The 21,130-nt window shown below is 36.4% G+C and overlaps 1 protein-coding gene across 5 annotated transcripts in view; it reads left to right on the top strand.

Moving 5' to 3' along the window:
* LOC124304141 (rhotekin-like) overlaps positions 1-21,130 on the top strand; it is a 74,554-nt gene that overhangs the window by 51,009 nt on the left and 2,415 nt on the right. For 3 of the 5 annotated variants that reach the window (XM_046762217.1, XM_046762215.1, XM_046762216.1), the window contains 6 exons: positions 17,618-17,808; positions 18,780-18,989; positions 19,129-19,308; positions 19,837-19,931; positions 20,093-20,307; positions 20,418-20,688. In XM_046762217.1, coding sequence (XP_046618173.1) covers positions 17,618-17,808; positions 18,780-18,989; positions 19,129-19,308; positions 19,837-19,931; positions 20,093-20,307; positions 20,418-20,688 — 1,162 coding nt within the window. Of the gene's footprint in view, positions 1-6,772; positions 7,506-14,274; positions 14,562-17,617; positions 17,809-18,779; positions 18,990-19,128; positions 19,309-19,836; positions 19,932-20,092; positions 20,308-20,417; positions 20,689-21,130 lie in introns of those variants that run through there. The other 2 variants (XM_046762218.1, XM_046762219.1) reach the window with 2 other exon arrangements.

Raw genomic sequence — 21,130 nt, 5'->3', positions numbered from 1 at the left:
TACGCAGACTTGACATAATTTTCAACTTTTATTCGCACGTATACGTATACTTTTCGTATCACTTTCTTTAACGTCACATGGGTGTGATATTGCATAAATTCTTTTTTTTTTCGGCAGTACGATCGTTTCGCTGGGTTTCGTTGCCGAGGTTTTTAACGTGAATGATCCAGGTTAGGCAACTGTATATCTATACGTTGCAACATCGCACTATACGTATAATAGTTGTATTCACGCACACTCAACGCGGATACACAGCGTAACTTGATCAATTCTGCACATGTTCTTTCATGACTCGTCGTAAGTATTGCTCGTTAGCAACTAACGTCACCGAATATAATTACATAATTATCTACCTTCTGTGTCTCGTCAACTTGCAAGCCAGACTATATACTTCACTTTATTAATACCTGTATATCATTATACGCATAACATACCTGAAGTTTGCTCTTACCGTCACTCACTTACTCATCGCGTGTCTACTCAACCTTATTTATTTACCGACAAATCGATACAAGCTACTTTTTCGTCAATGTATAATTATGAATGGGATATAAGTAATGAGAATAAAAAGAAACGTTGAAACGTTCGTGATAATTCGGGAGAGAAGTAGGTAATATTTTATAAGAGTCTTGCACGCGTGTTGTATACCTATACATATGTGTGATTGCTGGGGCAACAATTTTTCTATGCATATGTATGTATGTAATATGTATATGAAACTGTTACAAAGAGACGGTGCTACAGGCGGTTTCTATGACAAAATTTAAGGCGCTGCGTCCGGCATTTTTCGATCGAACAATCGTCGCGCGTTTTATCGTCAGCAGATGAACCTCGATCACTTCCTCGGCACTTCTTTAGCGGTATAAAATCAAAGTTGTCTCACGATCAGCTGAAATAACTAATAGCATGATAACAATAGGTACGTAACTATATCCGTTATCCATCCATCTACGTACCACGCAAGAATTGTCAATCAAACCGAAACTTTTTCGCGGATTATATGTAAAAATACATCCATGACCGTCGATACATCAATTTCTTGATTAACGACGACCAATTCTACACGAATCGGTTGTACAAAAAGAAATATTGTATACGTGGTGGTTCTACATACTTTTTCATATGGGAGAAAAACGATTTTGCATGAATTCAACGCACAAATGAAAAGTTCTAGAAGTTCAATTTTACATGTGGCGTGGGCGGTTCAACACGAGCAGGTTATGTGCTTGCCTCTGCTGGCTCGTTTTTATGCAATGATGACTGCTTGTAGGATACGGTCTACAAAGATTTTTAACCTTTGTTGTGACCTTTGTAAGCTGTGTCCTATAGGACCATCATTATTCTGTAGAAACGAATCCGTAAAATAGAAACGAACTTGTAGAACCGATTTATGTATAAACTATATCAAGAAAATAAGCAATTCTCATACAGTAAAACTTTTCTTTATTTTCATGGTACCTCTTTGTGTTTATAAACTTCTCTTCGTTTTATTATTAATATCTATCTTATCACGCCCAACCTTGAAAATAAGAAAAAACTTAAAACGTCCAGATTTTGTAATTCTACTTATAAAAATAGTTAGGGAAAATTTTGGGTACGTGAAAACGTGCAATCTTCAAATTACAATTAAATCGGAAGTAAATTATGTTGTACTTGCAATACTTACAAGCGAATTACTTTTAACAAGTAATAATAATGAATACATCCGTCGGTAAATATTTTATAGTGCAGCGCATTTCGAAAATCTAAACGACCTTATACCACGTTATAAATTGATTTGCAAAATTTTTTCACCGTCCAAGACATTGACATCAATAATTAATTTTCTTTAAATTGCCAACAAGTTGCTATTGAATTTGTGTAAAAGTTTGAGGGAAAAACTTGTGTAGTATATATGAATACGTTTTCTTTTCCTCCTTGCAAGTTGTAGCAGAGTGAAAACTTGACACAATTATCGCACAGTAGGCTAAATAAAGAGATGTAGAAAAATGTAGAAAAAAGAAAACCCGCTGTGAAAACACTGCTGAGATTATTCTACCTACGTATCGCGGTCTGCGGGTGCGGTTTCTTCGGTAAAGCGGTAGAAATTATTGTCAAATTTCACATGAAGTTTACAAGAAAGCTGAAACGTTTATCTCGGCCCTTATACAACCGTCTCTTGTGTGTTTCGAATATTTATACCCACAGACCTCAACTTTCGCTGTTGAGATATTCGGATATTATAGTTCTGTCTTGAAATACACCAACGACGTTAAACCTACGCCCGGATTTTCAAGACTACATTTATATTATACAGGGCACACTGCATCTCGTGTATTAAAGTATAAAAGAGTGACATGGAAACTTATATCACATTCAATATATACAATATACAGAGAGATATTTGATATATGCTACCTACTGCCTCAAATTGCGTCCGATTAGAAAGGCGGGAGTCCTGCTAAAGGAACTTTTTGACACGTGCGAAATGTAACGGAGGAGTGGGCGACAAATGGTGGAGCAATTCGCCGGTATAATAATAATAACACACTGGAAAAAAATTCCTTTTTTTTTTTAGAAGTTGTAGATGTGTTTATTTGTCTTCCCTGTTGTATTTTTTTTCATCCGATCATTAATTTGTTTGATACCAAATCAATATGTTTCTCTCACAAGTAGGTAAATGTTGCCAAAAGACTGTTCAAATAATTAAACCGTTTTGAATCTCCAAAATATTTACTCGATTCAAATAAAAAACTTTAAATCTGGTAAATTTTATTCGAATCAAAGCGTTCGTTTTCCGGATTCAAAGTATCTTAATTACTTTTAACATTCCGTAGCGAATGTTTACTTATTTTTAAGAATAACAAAAATTGAATCAAAAGATGAGTAAATTTTTTTAGATTCTAGTACGTCGCGTTTGAATCACACAAACTATTAATCGATAATAACAAATTACGGATGAGTTGAAATATATTTACTTGTATGAAAGGAATTTTTTCCCGTATAATAAATAATAGCACGACGCTGAGACGAATTGTCAGGCGTAAAATATTATATGTTCGTGTACGTCAACGGGAAGTAAAAAATGTAGAGGGTGTCGATGATACCATGATTTTGAGGAATGTGAGGACGAGTTTGTGAAGGTTCACTTATTGTTAGTGGCGAATTGAGAGCGAGTGCATCGTATTGCAGGCAACTCGACGACCAGAGAGGTGCAGGATTCTATTCTGGATCTCCGGTTGTCTATTTCTGGAGAATCGAGACTCTTCCGTTGAGTGTAACATGTCTTTCATGTACGATTCGACAAAATATACACAAGAATGTAAAATAATATAAATTTTCAGTAATTATAATTTATTGAAAAATGTACGGTTGAAAATTGCTAAGACAACAATGGTACCAGTCATCGCAAAAGGGTTGTCCATATTCAATTCAATCAAATTTTTAACGAGTGAGGAATCTTTGAAAATCACTAAAAGTCATGGAAAATTATTCGATGTCACACGAAGTTCGTCACAAATCACGTAACATTGAGTCACTTGGATTTACCTACTTTACGTCACGTAGATACAGTAAGCATTGATAGATGATGTCATATGGATCGAATGTCTCGTAACCGAATTCCTGCAAGTCTGTAATTTTCAAGTAACAGTATTCATTGAGAAAAAGGTTGAAGTTCGTAACTTTGAGTAACAATTAAACTCATTGAAAAAAAATCAAAGGTTCGCGACTTTAGAAAGATTGCAGCTATAAAATGAGCATGCTTCGCTTCGGATGCACCACGATTTATGGTTTACTCAAACTTGCAAAATTAATTGTGACAGTCATGGAAATCATTCCAGTATGTTACGGTTATGAAGTTTAACCATATTATTGAGGCCAAGTATACGTAATCATTTGAAATCGCATATGGAAATAAAGTTATTTGAACCAACACACAGTTCCTGAAGTCGTGTACAGTTTCTAAAATTTATAAGATGTTATACCTCTGTATAATAGTAACACATTTATTTAAAGAAATTTCTTATAAAACTAATACGATGCTGCTAACAGTAACTGCAATAACAATGATTTCAAGAATTATTATCGCAGCAAAATACCAGGAAGATGTGAAACAAGAAAGCAATGAAGAAGGTGACAACGACTTCTATAAGGAAAACGATAATGTTGACCAGTAACGACAGCAACATGGGTAGTGATAATTTTAGTATCCAACCGCAGACAGATCCGTGGCGTAACACGAGGAGAAAAATATACTGTGCAATTTTGTTGTTTTACTAATTTGTATAATTGCAGTACAGTGTTCTATGGTTAAGGATCTGGATCGAAATTAACGCGGGAAAAATGCTACGCGCTTTATGTAGATACGTATCTATAAGTGTAATATTTTTAGCAATGAATTGTTGGGTCACAATGACGAGGGAGGCCGCACTGCCACTTTCTCAGCATCAAGCACGAGCGATGAACATCCGCGCTGGTAGAGTTGATCTCTGACCTTAGAATAAGAGAGCTTAACAAGCGACTCATTGCAAGTTCCACGACGCTTTGTGAGAAGACTGTACCGCTGGCTTTGGTGTTGATCGTAATTAATGTTTGATGACTGGGGGATACCGTCTCGATTCATCAATAGCATGGGACACTTGTTTGTCCACGCGGATTATTAACTGATAATAATTATTTCATTTCGAATTTTAAATGTACCGGGCATTCGCTGGGTATGAGCAATATTTGAGAGTTGATTCGATCAAACTCGGTGTCACAATTGACCGAAAGTCACGTGCGTGTGTTGGGTATCGTTACCATGCATGCGATGTAAGTTGGACCGGTTGGCAGAATTGCCAAATTTTATTCAAGACGTTCCGCGGTCAATTTTGAATAAATTTTTACCGAACCTGGTGCAAATTTTTATTTGTTCTTGCGACAGTGGATGTAGCAAATCGATAGGTGTCATGTGTGCATGTATTCCGCAGCACGGATGTGCCGTTATTGTAGCCTCGCATTTGGTCAGAAAGTTTATCTTCCATGCCAATGTGAAACATGTATGATGTGGGTTGTAACAGGAGCTCAGCGACGATCAGTCTTGCGTAACAGAGACTCTCAAGGCAGAGTCTCCCATCAGCCTTCGACACGCTTGGCATTATGCTCAGTTTACTCAGGCTTTCGGCATTTTCAAACTGTCGATAGGTCTCCACGTACTGCCCACGCGACTTAGCGTAGCTTGAATTTCGTTACACTCAACTGAAATTACATTAAGATTCTCAGTTTGGGTAACACTCCGACAGTTTTGTACAATGTTGACCAGCGAATGATAAAAAATCAATAAGTTAGAAATTGAATGTAACAAATCCTTAATAATTTACTCGAAAATAATTTTCATCATCTCGAAGCAGCAAGTTACGGTGTAAACACGTATAATAATCTTTTTTCAAAACTCAGTGTACGATTAACGTTACGTTTTTACTTTTCGTCAGAGATTTTTTCTATGGTGGTACAACCTGTGACATCCTCCTCCGCCAAAAAAATTCCATATTTGAGAACACCTCGTTTTCAGTCTAATCAAATTTACATCCTTCTCGAACACGTAGCTGCAACTGATTTTCAAAAATCACAAACAGAATTATTTGACTTTTGATTCGGAAAAATGTCACAGAAGCTTCCGAGATAATGTTACATTTTCCGGTATTTCTTTCATCAGATTTTTTATTTTCGCAATGATTTGGATTTTCAAAAACGGACATTGTACGATAGTAATTTTGCTATTTAAAATTAGAAAAACGTTAATAAGTTTGTACAGAAATGATTTCACACACGAGAAATTAAATTCTTTTTACTATTTCAACGTCAGGTAAAAATTATGGTAACAAATTTTCAACCATACGACGCAATGCATCGGTATAAAAATAGAAAACGATTCACTTTTATAACTGCATAATAATTAGCTGTGTTTGTGAAAATTTACCGGATGGACAATCAAATAATTCCATTTACGCTTTTCGAGAATCAATAGGGACGTTGTTGATAATGGATTAATATCCATCGGCTGAAAACGAGCAATTTTAAAAGTTGTAATTTTTTTTAGGAGTTTGCTTGTAATATCGTAAATAAAATTCCCAGCAAAAATGAAAAATCCGACCGCCATAAAAACCGTACAAAAAATTGCCGACAGTGTCAAATTGTATTTGTCTCGACCGACGGGCATTTTCACAAACTTCCATAGCTACGCCATTGCACGAAATCAGCCAATCGTTTTGAATCCTGCGCCTGTGACACAGGGACAGTGAATACCTGCTTACTCGGTATTTCCGACACTATTACAACAACTGATAGCGCAACAATTAACCTTCACTTTTCTTCCACCAGACGGAGGCATTTTTCTGACAAAAATATCTGTCTTCCCAGAAAAAAACTGACCAATAATCGCGAGTCGACTCGTCAACGTTAGGGACAATTTTGGCCACTCGCGGCGCCACTCTCGCTTCCCCTCGGTCCGCGTTCCCAATGCGTTTATATGCATTTCGTACACCTGAGGCTCGGACGCCATGGCGCACAGACCCACGGATGCATCGCCATCGCGACGTGCGAAAGGATCGATATTTTACGGCGCCGCTGAGCCTCCCTCTCTTCCTCTCCCGACGGTCCTCCTTTTCGTTTCACTCTCCTCGTTCCCTTCTGACCCGCGGGCATGGGCACTCCGATAGCTCAGACATGTACCAACCCCACAGCCTACTTGCGCTAAAACCACCCCTGCCTAGCTGCACACCGCCTGTCGCGTCCCCGTCAGTCCAAGTCCGATAACCGCAGCTTTCGGGGTTCGATCCGGCCGCCCTGAGCTCTGAAAAGCTTTCTTTTCACTCCTGCTCTCTTACGCTCCTGCGATTTTTCCGTCGGTATTTTTCAAAGCCCCGCAGCGTTTCTCTCTCTGGAGTATAAATGTGAAAGAAAGGAAGAAAGGGGAAACCCCGTGGCATTCGTCACACTTTGTAGATAATCAAGTGTTTTGTAAAAATCGCGATTGAATGTATTGGATATGAATTTACTTTCATTTTGCGGTGAAATTTTTGTTGTAAAAGTCTTTTGTATACAGCAGAATTTAACATAGGGATAAATGTTTGAAGGAATATCTTAAGTATTGATAAACAAATCGGGAACGCAAAGAAGTTATACTTGTACTACTGTTTATTTGCTTTGAAAAATATGGAACGCCTTTCTTGCCTTCGATCGGGAAACACTTTAGGATATTACTTATCCTACTATATGTATATTCTTAGAATATTTATTCTGTCCGATGTATAAAATTGGAAGAGGTTCACGATCGGTCGATTCTGTAGTAAATCAAACAAACCTACGATTATTATCCCTCCAAAATTAAAATTTTTACATCTGGTTCACACCTTTTTTCCAAAAATTTTGCCAAATTATTCATTCGTCGTTGTTAATTGTTATATCTAGTATTATTAAATTCCTGATTTCCTATCGTTCTCGAGATAATGTCTACTGATCTGCTCATCTCTAAGCCTGTTAACAAGGTAAAGATTAAACCACAGCTCGTTTCTGACAGTTGCACAATCCAAAAGCACCGACTCGTCAAAATTACACAGGCACGCTCCAGTTTTATCTTTATTTTCTTTTTTTTTCTGTATTTTGCCTGCACTTGTATGTGGTACGTTGAAAAGACACGTTGCGAAATATTACTGTAATGTATAGGTAATATAGATATTGATAAAAATTGTTTCAACAGATGGTTTGAGATCCAGTATAATTGCTAGAGTAGCCTAACTTATCTAAAAATTAATGAATCAAGCACGAGAAATATATGTAAGATGAAGCATTCGAGTAATAAATGTTTCCGCGATTGAAAATAACTTTACGTTCAACAATGAGTGAATTTTTTAATAATATTTTTTACTCCATTTTGTTTGAGTCGAATAAAAATCATACCGCTTTTCTAATTTCGATATTTACAAACAATATTGCATACAGTGTATCCTATGCATTGATTTGAACTAACGAATCATTTCTTTAACGAATTAAGTAGCAAAAAAAAAAAAATCAAAAAAATTTATTTCATGCACGATGTTAAAAATTGTGCGTCACCACTTTATAGGGTGATGATCGTAAATTTTGCGCTTGAGAATGATCCGTTGAAGTGGAGACGCATCATTTTCGTATACACCCTACACTTATATACTACAGCTCTGTGTTTATTTATGCACTCGCTGCATGCCTGGGAAATTATTCGCAATAAATTATTAGAACATTAATTTGACGTGATAATTTGTTGTTACAATTCCCGGTCGAAGTACGTGTATGAGAGGTGAGTAATACCCGGTATTTCATTTGGCAAATCATTGTAATCAGCGATTCGCGTATTAATCATCGATGGTTTGTTTCTCGAATACGATCAGGCAAATAGGTACATATTCTTACCCGAATACCTCCAATTAGTATAATCACTGTAATAACGAGCCAATCACGCACACTCTGTAATTCTCTGTCCCATACTTATATCTGTTTGTATCTATAAATAGTAATCTAAATATCTAATTGATTATATTTCTTCGTCAAGTATATAATGAGGAACACTCTTTGATCTCGAGGTTTTTTTTTTTTTATTTCTTTTATTTTGTACTTATACTTCGACGACGAGTTATTTATCTCGGTTTTGGTTTGTTTTATTCAAAATTATGTAGGTGAAGCTTGATTAACATTTTTTTTCTGGATTCAATTAATGGAAAACACTGTTATTGACAATAACGTCAATCATATCGTTTGGCGACATGTTTTTCGGTGTCCACGATATCTCAGAAACGGCTAAACCGATGATTTATGTACTTCAGAATTTTGCGGAAGTAGTCTTAGGTAATTTATACTCTTTACCACGACGTCACTGATGTACGACTATTTTTTTACTTTTGATTTACTCCGAATCAAATGAACATAAGTCGTAAATGGGCGAAAAATCTAATTTCAATTCTAACCGGACGCCATTTCGATAAGATATGAAAAAAAAAAAAAAAAAACGGATCTTGGCAAAGAAGATAAACTATCCGCGAATGCTAACTCTAAATTTAAAGTACGGTTAAGCCGTTTTTGGGATATCGTAATAGTTGACGTTATTGTCAATGACATTTACTCTAATAAAAAAAAATACTTGACTCAACTTAGATCTACATATTATACTTATGAATAAAATAAACCCCAACCGAATTGAATAATTTATATTCGAGTTGTGAAGTCCGGAAATTCACCCCTTTTTTCAGCCATCGCTGTGACATTGTACTTGTATTATAAATTTAGATCGCGAAAAACTATAGTTAACAAATAAGAAATAACAGTCAATAAATCAAGTAAAATAAATAATAAACAGTTAGTCTGAAACTGTGCATGTATTGGCGTAAGACATTTTTAGCACGGCTAAACTTATTGTACGTAATTTACCGTGCGACGTTTCGCATAATTTCACGAAATTTTTAAACTACTTTTGTTGCCAGATGCTGGATACGTCCCGTCAAATGTACCGAATAATTTCCGATACTGGCACACAGCCAGCCATGGACAGTTGTGGCCGTGCTTCAGGTCTAATCTCGTATTTTACGTATATTTTATAGTCTTGTCGATTACTCCATTCATCTGTATCATCCGTCGATGCGATTTCTCGGCAAAGAAATACAGATGCGTTCTCATGAATTGCCAAACAAGAGTGGTAAGATTTAAAAGACGGAGATATGATTCCTTACGAAATATTTCAAACCACTGTCGAATACCTCACGCAACTACTTTGTTCTTACGTTGGTTGTTCAGAAGGCATCGAAAACTTCTATTCAACCAGCTAACATCTCCCAATTATTTACGACAGTGAGACCACCACAAATAAAAATTAGAAGGAACATATTATAATACGAAAAATTATGAACACATTGTATCTATTATTTTAATTTTGAAAGTGAAAGATTCTATCCGGTTGCAAAAAAAAAAAAAAAGCAAAAGATGAAAATCTTATTCGACGACAAATGCGTGGGTCAAGAATCGTATCGTTTGTAACCAGATAAATCGTTATTTATTTAAGGATTTATTTTATTCATCTATTATCCATAAGCGATATTCCGTTCAGTGGCGATCTAGCCGCAGCTTATCGTTCCTTTTTCATCGCCTGCATACACGCGTAACTATCATCGTAATATTAGTATTCTTCACACAGTTGCAGCACTTGCCGCTGTGCAGGATGTCGACGAATAGGAGAATTATTACCTGATCGGAATTTACATTACACGATGGGGTTAGAACCGCTCATCGAATTTAGCCGCCTTTCCCTGCAGCCAACCATGGTATAGGAATTATATCACGCGTTATATTCGCTGCAGGGCTACGCAGAGAATGGTTTTAAAGAATATATTTTCAAAAACGTGGTTTTGATTTTCACCTTTACCGCTTAAATAAAACTTGTTTGATAAACCAATTTTTATATACGGGTAACTTAATTCAATTCTCATTCCTTCATTCGTCAACTCAACAAAACGATAAATTCCTTTTTTATCCCGAAATTCGGAAGGTTTATTTATATTCTAAAAACGATCGAATCACGTGTAATTTTCTATCACGGGTTTATAATCGCTCACCTAATTTCGAAATTAATAAGTTCTTTTTACGTTACAAGAGGTACATCGAAAATTAGAAAAAATAAACCCGATTTCGATCACTCGCAAAATCGATCCCATTATTCGGACGTAACAAGGAGCAAAAAAATGTACAAATAATTCGAATATTATTGACGGAAAAAATTAGCGAGGTACAGAAGTGTTCCAAGAATTTGGAGAACGATTATAACGTTTATTAATTAGACTGCGTCACTGACGGAAAAATAAGAAAATAATTAATGATAGTAAAGAAGGCGTGAAAACGAGGACATATAAAAGAGCGTCACGGGCCACATGCAAGAGATGCCACGTCCGAGTGACATTGTATAAAACATGTCGCATAGCATGCATGCTATTTAGATACGGTTTCGTTCTTTATTGCCGAATACATGCGTAGATGCTTTCACAGCTGGGATTGATGCAGCCGATCCGAAAAGACTCGGCCGCGTTATCATTCCCCTTTTTTACAGCTTGGACTAATCGTTAAAATTAAAGTATGTCGCTTGAAAGAAAACGTGCATTCGGCGAAGCTCATTAAGGCCTGCCTCTGCACCATCAGCTTGCGTTTTAACGACTGTTTGCGCACTGCTTTAGAGTGGCTCTAACATTCATTGATTCGACACAGGGTGGTTGAGTTATGATGGAACAGATTTACGTGATAGATTCTTCGCCGAAACTTGGAACTATGAGGGGCTTGGTGTTTTTTAAGGATTTCTGGGAAGTGGTATACTTTTCAAGTAACGAAATTAATTTCCCTTACGGTGATAAAGCACGGCGGTGAACAAGCGTGTCAAGAAATTCGAATTAGCCGAAGATCCGTACGTCTGAAGCGTAAAATTCACCTTGAACATTTTTCTTTCGCTGTTCGATAAATTGAAACAATTATTGGACACAAGCGTGTTCGAGAAGTTGGATTTTTTGGTACAATAATAATGAAACTTCATCCGACTGATGAAAGGATGCGCAAAATTGATTGTGAGAATGAAAAAAAAAGAGAAAGGAATTTATAGGTAATGGTTTTGCGCTTGACCTCCTTTTTCGGGTCAATTGAAAAGTGGAATAATATTCATTTGCTGTTATTAGATCAGAAAAATTTAATACATTTATTCCGGCAGATGTAGAAATGAATTATCCACCAATTACGTAAGCTTGAAATTTCCATTAGGTCGTCAGTTAACAGACAGGAAGAACTTCGGTAAAATCATTATTGGTTACGGATAACGAAGTAATTTTTTCTTGAAATGTAATACACCGTTAAAATCGATTATGGGTGATTAGTATCAACTATTTATTCACGAAGAAAACGATCCGTGTACAATTCATTAAAATCGTACAGACAATATGGTTTTAACATTTTTTTTAAATGTACAATGTATATCATAATCGATTGCTTGTGATACTTTGGTGACTGCTAATGACAGACTTGATATATTTCCAATTGGAATTTCAGTTGGAAATCAACCTTGACGTTCCCGATTCATCGAAGTAAATTAAATACTTGATTATGAGAGTATTAACGAGTAATCTCTCATTGCTGATCGAAACCTGTTTTTTTTTTTTTTTTAAGGAAAAATAAGTAAGTTTACTTATCGGTCAACGGCATAGCCATTTTCACGGTTGTAAATTTTTCCCCCACTTTCGTATCACACTCACAGTTTTATTAATAAATTAAAATAATTCGCGCCTCCGCAAGCGGCTTCGTATTCCAGGGGAGTGAAATTTGAATCGTCGCGTGCGTGGCATCACGCCACTTTGACTACGGTCAAATTGCTGATTCTTGATTAATTGCATAGGAATATATAAGTATAACCCCAAGCTCCCTGTCTTGCGAAATTCGAGCATTCTGCCTGCATGCAGCTAACGAATGGAACAGCCGCGAATGCTGCTGCAAAGAAATATTCTGCGAGCCTCCGGCATTGAATTTCCCCTTCGCAGTGTAGTTATAACACGCTGTAACCTCTACTGTACACCAGAAGCCAATAATATTCAAGGAAATATGGCATAATTATTCCGACCTTACGACGATGATAACACGACGAACGTGATAAACCTTGCAAGTATGATTTTATAAAACAAGACTAGAGAGGAAAGAAGAAAATGTGAATTTTCGATTACGTTTGTACGATCGGCACGCGATGTCCGGTGTCAAATAGTTTCTCTCTTCGGCAATAAATTTTGCCGTCACGATAAATATTTAAACAGATATAAAGCGTGGAAAGTCGCGCGGGCGTTGATCACGGTTATAAATAATTATTATAACGCGGGCCAAGAGGCCAATTGAAGATGAAATATAGATGCTCTTTTAGGAGTAGGGTATTCGTTGTAGGTATCATGTGCGCACGTATTATTATGGCAGATGTAGTTTTCTAATCGAACGTGAGAAGGAGTCGGCTCGCCGTAAGCTCTTTCTGTACAAATTATTATTATAGGTACGAGAAGCGAAAGATCTCGTTTTGCACTCTATCAGCCAGGGATAAACTATAAAAATGTAGGTACGGTGTGTCAAAAAAAAAAAAAGATCTTAATAACTGACAATATATTTAGAATATAACTGATTATGAATCCTGCAGGTATTGTGTCGTATTTGATTGAACGCGTGAAATTCTTTTAAGCTTGACAATTTTTCTCTGATTTTTTCGTCAAACGAAAAATGTTTAGAGAAATGTTTTTGAAATTGAATTGAAAATCCTCCAACGGATAGCTTATCTATTTCCTACGAGTAGCACCATTTTGTTGAATGATTTGTGAGAAGCTTATACAAATGTGTGGAGAATTTTATTTCCACAGTTATTTTTCATGTTTTCGTTGTGGTTAAAAAAAAGCTGCAGTCAATCGTTACCGACCGAGTAAAATATCATTCAGGTATTTCAACTATTGTCAAAGCCTGCGCAACACTGATGCGAAAAGTGTTTCATGCCAAAATAACGCCACGTAATATTGTATTCCTGTAATAAGTGCGGTAATTCAATTCGTAAAACAAAGTCCTTTTTTCTATCAGTGAGTCGCGGGCTTTTGGACAATAGTAAAAATGAGTGACGATCAACACGGTTGGTAAACTCTTGAATAAAAGATCATTAATCCGTTGACAAGTTTCTCGATAACGATACTATATCTAGTCGAGTACGTATCGGATATTAAGATAAAAATCTACATTGAATCGATAAAATCAAATTTCATATCCTTTCTATTCGAAAAACTTGACAGCTAATCCCATGGCGAAAAGATACCGCAGACATGTGCCAATTCGATGTCACCGGCCTTCTTTATTCGTGCCTTGATTGGCTGTTGAATATAGATATACTGTTACATGTAACAAGTGAAGTTGCACAATTTCGATGCGCGACGGAAAAGAGAATCAGATTTTATTAAATCTTATCACGCGACGATTTCAGCAAAGTTATAAATAATTTGCCACACGGTTTATTTTAATTTTCGATTTTTCTTATTACACACATCGTCCATCGTACGACAGTGTGCAGCAATACCTACATTACCGAGACTTTGCATGCCCGGCGAAAAGTGCGTGCTGGACATTTTTATATAATTCAATTCTGAATAGTGTCGGATACTTCCCTCTTCCTCTTTCCTCTCTTTCATTCGTCTATAATTTCAAGCTATATACACTCCCGGCTCGTACGGCTGCGAGGCAAGAACCAGAGCAAACAGTTTGCCGCAGGAAGTCGATCGGATTAGTCAGAGTGCAACATCAGAGTGAATCCTCGACTTCGACGACGCCGCCGTTTCCGGACGATTACAAGAAGTCGAAAAGAATTTCCTTCTCTCCTCTTCTCTTTTATTACCACCAACATCGCTACTGTTATATTTTTCGTTCCGTTATCGCCACCGTCTCTAGTTTGCCTCGCAAGCTTAGGAAAACCACGCTCTGTACGTCCAGATATTTTTGGAATATCGAAGATGCGTCTTTTGGCTGCTGCTTTGAACCAGACGGTGAGCGTAATAATATTCTTGCACACACCGGCACATACGATATATCTTTCTCAGTTCTCTTCACACTCAGTTTAACTTGACTTTTCAACCGATTGAACGTTCGATCGTCCGTTATAATTTATACGGTGCGATATAAATGATCTGAGATTTATCGCCGAATTGTATAAGGGATTTTTCGTTGCCTGCAAATATTTTTCATTTAATTTAACAGATACGAAAGTTTACAATAAATGACTTATTTAAATTGAGATGTTATTCTTTTTCAACACAATTCGATTCCTGGAACACTAACGTGTCTGTAAAAAACCTGATTGCAACAAACAAAGTGTCACTAACACACTGTTTTCAGATTTTCTATCATTTTGACCAAACTGTGGCACAGATTCAAAGCTGAGAAATTTAGAGATTCATTCGTTACACTTTAATAGATATTACATAGGTTTTTTTCTCGAAATCTTTCGAGCCTTAGAATAATTTCAGTAAATTTTCGCTTCAATCCAAAAATGTTGTAATATGTTAAATGATCTATTTGTTTGAATTACAAAAAAAAATCCGGTACCGAATTTTATTTTCGATTTCGTGAAATTTGACTTCACGATTTGTTTCTTATTCCAGTATTATAGTCCAATGTCAAATTGAAACTAATTGAAGTCAGAATATCGGAATCGGTGAGGCAATTGAAAAAAAAAAAATGTTTGTACGCCCACAAATTGAGATGAAGATTTTAATTAGACTGATGATAGGAAAAAAAAACATAGAGTCAGGCAGCAAGAGAAATCATTGTATAATAAAGTTTTTATCGAAGTAACCGTAAATGTTTACATCACGTTGGCATTTGTGCCTATCTAAATGTTTAGTTGTAAATCAAGTGTTAAATTGTTATAGATCACAGAATGGGTATAATAGTCATTGGCATATATTTGAAACGCTTAATACAAATTGTTTGCATAGTTTTCTTGTTACTGACATTCAAACAATTCTACGTATACTACAGAATACTCGAACATTAGTTTTACTTTAATGTTGCAAATTCCAAATTTTTTTTTTTATTCCAAAGATCTCAATATATTCTATTCCTGATATATCTTTAAATGCGAGAACGAAATCTGTTTAGAATCTTCCGTTCTATCCATTGGCAAAACTGTATTTTAATTGAAATATTCTTATTCATAATTGTCATTAATATTATTTCTTTATTAATATTTTTTTTTTATCACATCTCCGTGTAGGAGGCCTAGGTTTTTTAGTCTTGCAACGTTCCTTAAGCAAAAAAATCGTGAACTCGGTCTGCATGATTAATTAGAAAAAAAAATACATTCAATCGGGTTTTCCTGGCGGATTGTACAACAGAATTTTTAACGTTCCCGAGAATCGGAGATAATTCTCTTTATTCAACCTTTCGACGGATTTAGATAAATTTCATTCACTGCAGACGTATCCGACGACAAATTTTTGGTGAACATGCGCGGTAATGGAAGGCGATTGCGGTCGCGGTGCATCAGTCAAAGGGAAAACCCAGCAGATGCGCGAATGTGAGGAATTCGCGGTACATCTATATCTATACGTGTTTGGGCATGTAGGCATTGGCACGTGTTTAGCCGCGTGTCGACGGAGATTGCGACGCAGATCTAAATGTTTTCATCCTACCATCCGTGACGAAGTGTCTGGAAGACGATCCAAAAAAGTAATCGATGATTGCACGTGGATAAAAATAAAAAAAAATAATCACAGTTCCCACTGATTTGTGGTGTGAAAGTTGAAAAAAAAAAAAAAAAGAACCGAACGATTAGTCTGGAACTCAGATTTTGACTTTTATACACCAATATCGATCTGTACTTACGGCAATGTATATAATTTGAAAAAACAGCATCATCTACTGTCTTCTTAAAAATTTTACACATAGTACCTAAAACATTCGGAATAAGAAATATTCTGCAATTCGCAAAAACCTTGCAATGTTTCTAATCGTGACCGATTTCAACTTGGACCAACTTGTATGAACTTTTCTTTACCTAATCCATGAACGTGGATAACTTTTTAAATTTTGAAGGTAACGTTGAGTATGCCCCGGCAATATGTAGAGATCGGTAGATGTGGTTTTTGGCTCACCTCTTTTAAAAGCTCTACTGTTTTTTGTCCAGAGCCTATATATTCTTTCACCTTTAAGGAAGAGCCTAATAAACTTATGTATATGCATGCCGTATCCAGCTTACTATTTTTTCAAACCTTCTTCTTTTTTCGTAGTTTCACTTAGTCGTTTTGGTAAGAAATTATTTGCCAATCAATGTTTGAACCGGATTAGTTTTACGAGACGAGTTATCTTGGTTCTTTGTGCAATTCAGAAATTCTGATTCGTCTTCTTGGACGAGGGATCTCTGATTTTTTCTCAACTCCTTACAGATATTTGCGTTATCGAGTTTAAAGAGGAAACAACGGATTATTTACATCGGTAAAGACGTGCAAGTTATTCTTTCCGGCTATAACTCTTAACAGACCTTGTTAAAAAATGTTGACCACGGTAGTATTAAGATGTAGTGTCAAGTTGAAAAATCCAGAAAAAAGTATAACCTACTCTCGAAATGTTAATATTGGTGAAGTTAGTTGAACGTATACTATTGTAAAAATCAGTGTTTCAGAGCATATACTGTATTGGAAGACTGCATTTTCAGAAAAAAAAAACTTATATCAAAAAAGGTATGGAATCAAAATTGTGAAACTGTGGAATCTGGCGAATCTTAAAAAAATTTTCAACATGTATTCGATAAAATTGGCCCAATTTGCATGAAGAGTCCCGTATTACCGATACATCCAGAGTTAACCGGACAAAATGGGTCAGGGATCATTCGACACGGTTTTCCTAATCGGCTTGACCCAAATATCTTAATATCGTAATTTCGCACACGCGTTTTTGTCCTTATGTAATTGCGTACACTTTCACTATACTTCGAGTTACGCAATTATTGTAACATATCTTGAATACTCGATGCTTGAGTAATTCGAGCAATTTATTATCGCTTTCGGTAAATATAATTTTATTCTTTTAACCATTGTTGCAGGAATATGATCTCGAGCAGAAGATCGAAGTCGAGATCAAAATGCGAGAAGGATCCGCAAGGCTTTTGGCAGCTGCTCGACATCGGGCTCAAAGTCTGGAAGCAGCCAGAGCTCTGCTCACCTCTAACGAACGCATGTCAGCCTACATGGCGGAGCTTCAGCGACGTAAAAAAGAATCGTCTAACAAACCGAGGTAAACATTCCGTTATAGACGATAATCTCACACTTCGTGTTATTATTTTCTTTTTCGATTATATTTTTCCAACGTTCGTGATTTCTGTGCTAAAAATCTGAAAATATTATTTGTCGGCCTACTCGAGTTGGTTAGTTTTCTTTTTAACTTTTTTTTTTTTTTATACATCTATTTTGACGAAACTTAAATGAAATATACGTTAAAAATGATACTTTGCAAGACTTCACAACGAGTTTTGGTCCGAAGCATGAAAAGCTTTTAGTTCGAATGCTTGTACTCAAATCTTATATGAAACGAAAAAAATTGTTTTGACATTTATAAGCCGTTCATTGTTGTATATTTAATTACAATTGCCATAACGTAGAATACAATTAATGAACGATGTTGCAGTATTATTATGCTATCTTTCTTCTAAAATTGTATAATTGCTTCCAACAATTATTTTTTCTTCGTGTGTGAAATGCGAACGAGATCTCCGATGTAAGAAAAATTATGGTTAGAAAACTTGAATTAGGGTCTAAGAAAATCTTGAAACACATAACTAGAACAACCTGCAAAGTGGAACACGTGGTTCACATGACCGTATACATATATGCTAAAAATAACCATGTTTCTTTTCCTTGTGAACACTTCGAATGATAGTATTCATTTTAATAATCTTCTCAAATGACCAAACCGTGAACTAAAATACGTTCGGCGGAAACTTTAATAATAAAAACCAGTGCTGTGCAATTAATCGATTAATAGTAAAAGTAAATAATCGAAAGAGCCAATTAGTCGACTATTCCAAGAAACAATTAAACCGAAAGGCTAATTAACCTGGCTCACTAAAAATAAGCGCACAGGCTTCAGCCCTAATACGAACCTTGGAGTTTTATTATACCTATCGTTTCGCAATTTCATTTATGTAGCAATAAATGTATAGAATGATGACTCGACGCTGAACCCATTTGTGACATCGCCATTTACAGTTTACCCGTAAGTGCGGCAAGAGTCTCATTGTCGGACCTACGAATACCGTTAATGTGGAGGGATTCAGATCACTTCAAGAACCGGGGTGATTATCGACGATTCGCCGTGTTTTGCCTGGCCCGCGTCGGGACCGAAATCCACGACACGGCCTTGCTTTGTCCAGTGGACAGGGCGCTTACCGATGTGACCTTCCCCGATGTGCTTATCTTGTGAGTATATTTGCTTTTTTCTTCTTTTCTATTGCGCGTGATATTTCCATAATTTTTAAGAGCGAAATCAATTTTTTGTAGCGACGTTCGTACAATATGCCGTTGACTTGAATTTAATTCCTGTTTTACATTTCATTAGTAACAACGTGCCAGCGGAATTCGAAGTCACGCTGGAGATATACAGCCACATCTTGCAGGAGGATTTGAGCATCGCAAGCACGCCCCGTAGAATCAAACGATCCATTCACTCTTCCATTTCCCGAACAGTTGGAAAAAGACTCGCTGCCTCCCTTAGGGATGAATTAAATTCCGGTGAAATGTAAGTTTGATTGATGATCATTACACGAAACGCATTTAAAATAGTGCTACAGTCACTCTTTTTTACTATTATCAAAGCCTACGCATCACTGATGTGAAAATGCCGCAGTTTGTGCAATTATACATGTTGCAATTGCAAACAAAAATATTGAAATACTTTTTTGGTTCATGCTAAAAGAAGGCGAAGAAATGAATTCGTAGAATAAGGTAATAGTCAAAATAAGTTGCGTTCAACACGGTCGGCAAGAGCTGACATCCTCTTGATCTGATTTTTAGTACCCACGGTATAAACGATCGAAAAAATGCTGTCGAACTTTAAAAAAAATTTCGTTATTTTTTGTGAAATTCTTAGGGCAGTGAAGAGGTTTACATAATTCTGTGAATCTCCGAGACGTTATCAGAACGAGAAAAATAAGAAGCTTTATTAAAAATCATAAAGTATAATTATTCACGAGTTTATCTGCACGTAATCAGCACGGATTGGTAGTTTTGTGAAATACTACTAAAGAAAAATGTTTCCCTATTTCAGTGGACCACATTTTGAATTAATGGCATCTGCGAGATTGACTCTAGACGACACAGATGACAATATACACACACACGACCTCATCCTAAACAACTTAGGTAAGAAAATAGTAATCATTTTCGCCAATATACTATTACGGATTGTTATAATATGATGTGGTTTATGACGTTTCAACGAGTGTCAATGATTACAAAACTTGGAACACCTGTAATTAGGTTACTTCCCATTTAGTTATCATCCCGCGATATGTATATTTTAGAAAATAAAAATCACTCACTGCCGCTCTTCGGGCACTTCTGCTGCCGGCTGGCTGCGCAACCAGAATGTGTTACCAAAGAAGCATGCAGTGGCAGCATCATCCTTGACGGACAAACCTGCTGGGCAAGAATCCAAAGATTTACACTTCAGGCTTGGGACTCGCGGAAACTCGCTGATGAGGAGCAGAGTCCATTCAGCATCTTACCGATCAACAGGGTAGCTGAAATTAATTGAAAGATATCTTTAAAATGTGAAAACACCCAGAAGAAATCCTTATATGTCATTTTTCCCGCTCATTTAATCGTAATCCTCCAATGTTCCTCCAGGAAACATTAATTCAGCGATCAAAGTCTTCGTCGAGAGAGCTACGGATCAGCAACACGATTGAGGGGTCTGAAAAAATGACTACTATAAGATTGGAAACTGCTGACGAGGCACAGAAATGGTTGAGGCAACTCGTAGCTCATGCAAAGGATCATTTGAGGTGGAGGCACGCCGCTGAGACTATCCAAGATGTTCCGTCTATAGAAAGTGCTAGGAATTCATTCATCAGCAACAAGCGTCAAGGGTCTCTTTACGACGAAACGCCATTGATCGGTACGTTTGGTTTCGCCTGCTCAGTGAAGACTTGAGCAAATGCTATATTAGTTTCCCATGATCCTCCGAAATTGAACTGAATATAGTAAGAAAATATATCTTCCTTGCGACATTTAACAATTTATAATTAATAATAAATCGCGCTTGCCATAACTTGCAATAACTTGCCTGCTAAGCCAGTTACACGGCGATCAAAATAATTAAACTTTTTACAGATTTTGATATTTATGTGGGCTATTTTGTGGAAATGTTCCATGGAGAATTTAACCTAAGGTAAATCTGCCCGCATTTATGCTATTTGGGGTACATTTTACCGACCAACGTTTGTTCATTTTTCACGATTGATCAAATTTCTCACACTCTCCAATCATTTACAAGGTGTGTACCCCGAATTGCAGGAATGCAAGCTGATTTACGTATAGTAGGTATGTTAAATTGCTCA

This window comes from Neodiprion virginianus, chromosome 4 (assembly GCF_021901495.1).
Source record: "Neodiprion virginianus isolate iyNeoVirg1 chromosome 4, iyNeoVirg1.1, whole genome shotgun sequence".
Taxonomy (NCBI): domain Eukaryota; kingdom Metazoa; phylum Arthropoda; class Insecta; order Hymenoptera; family Diprionidae; genus Neodiprion; species Neodiprion virginianus.
This window is presented reverse-complemented; position numbering and strand designations above follow the sequence as displayed.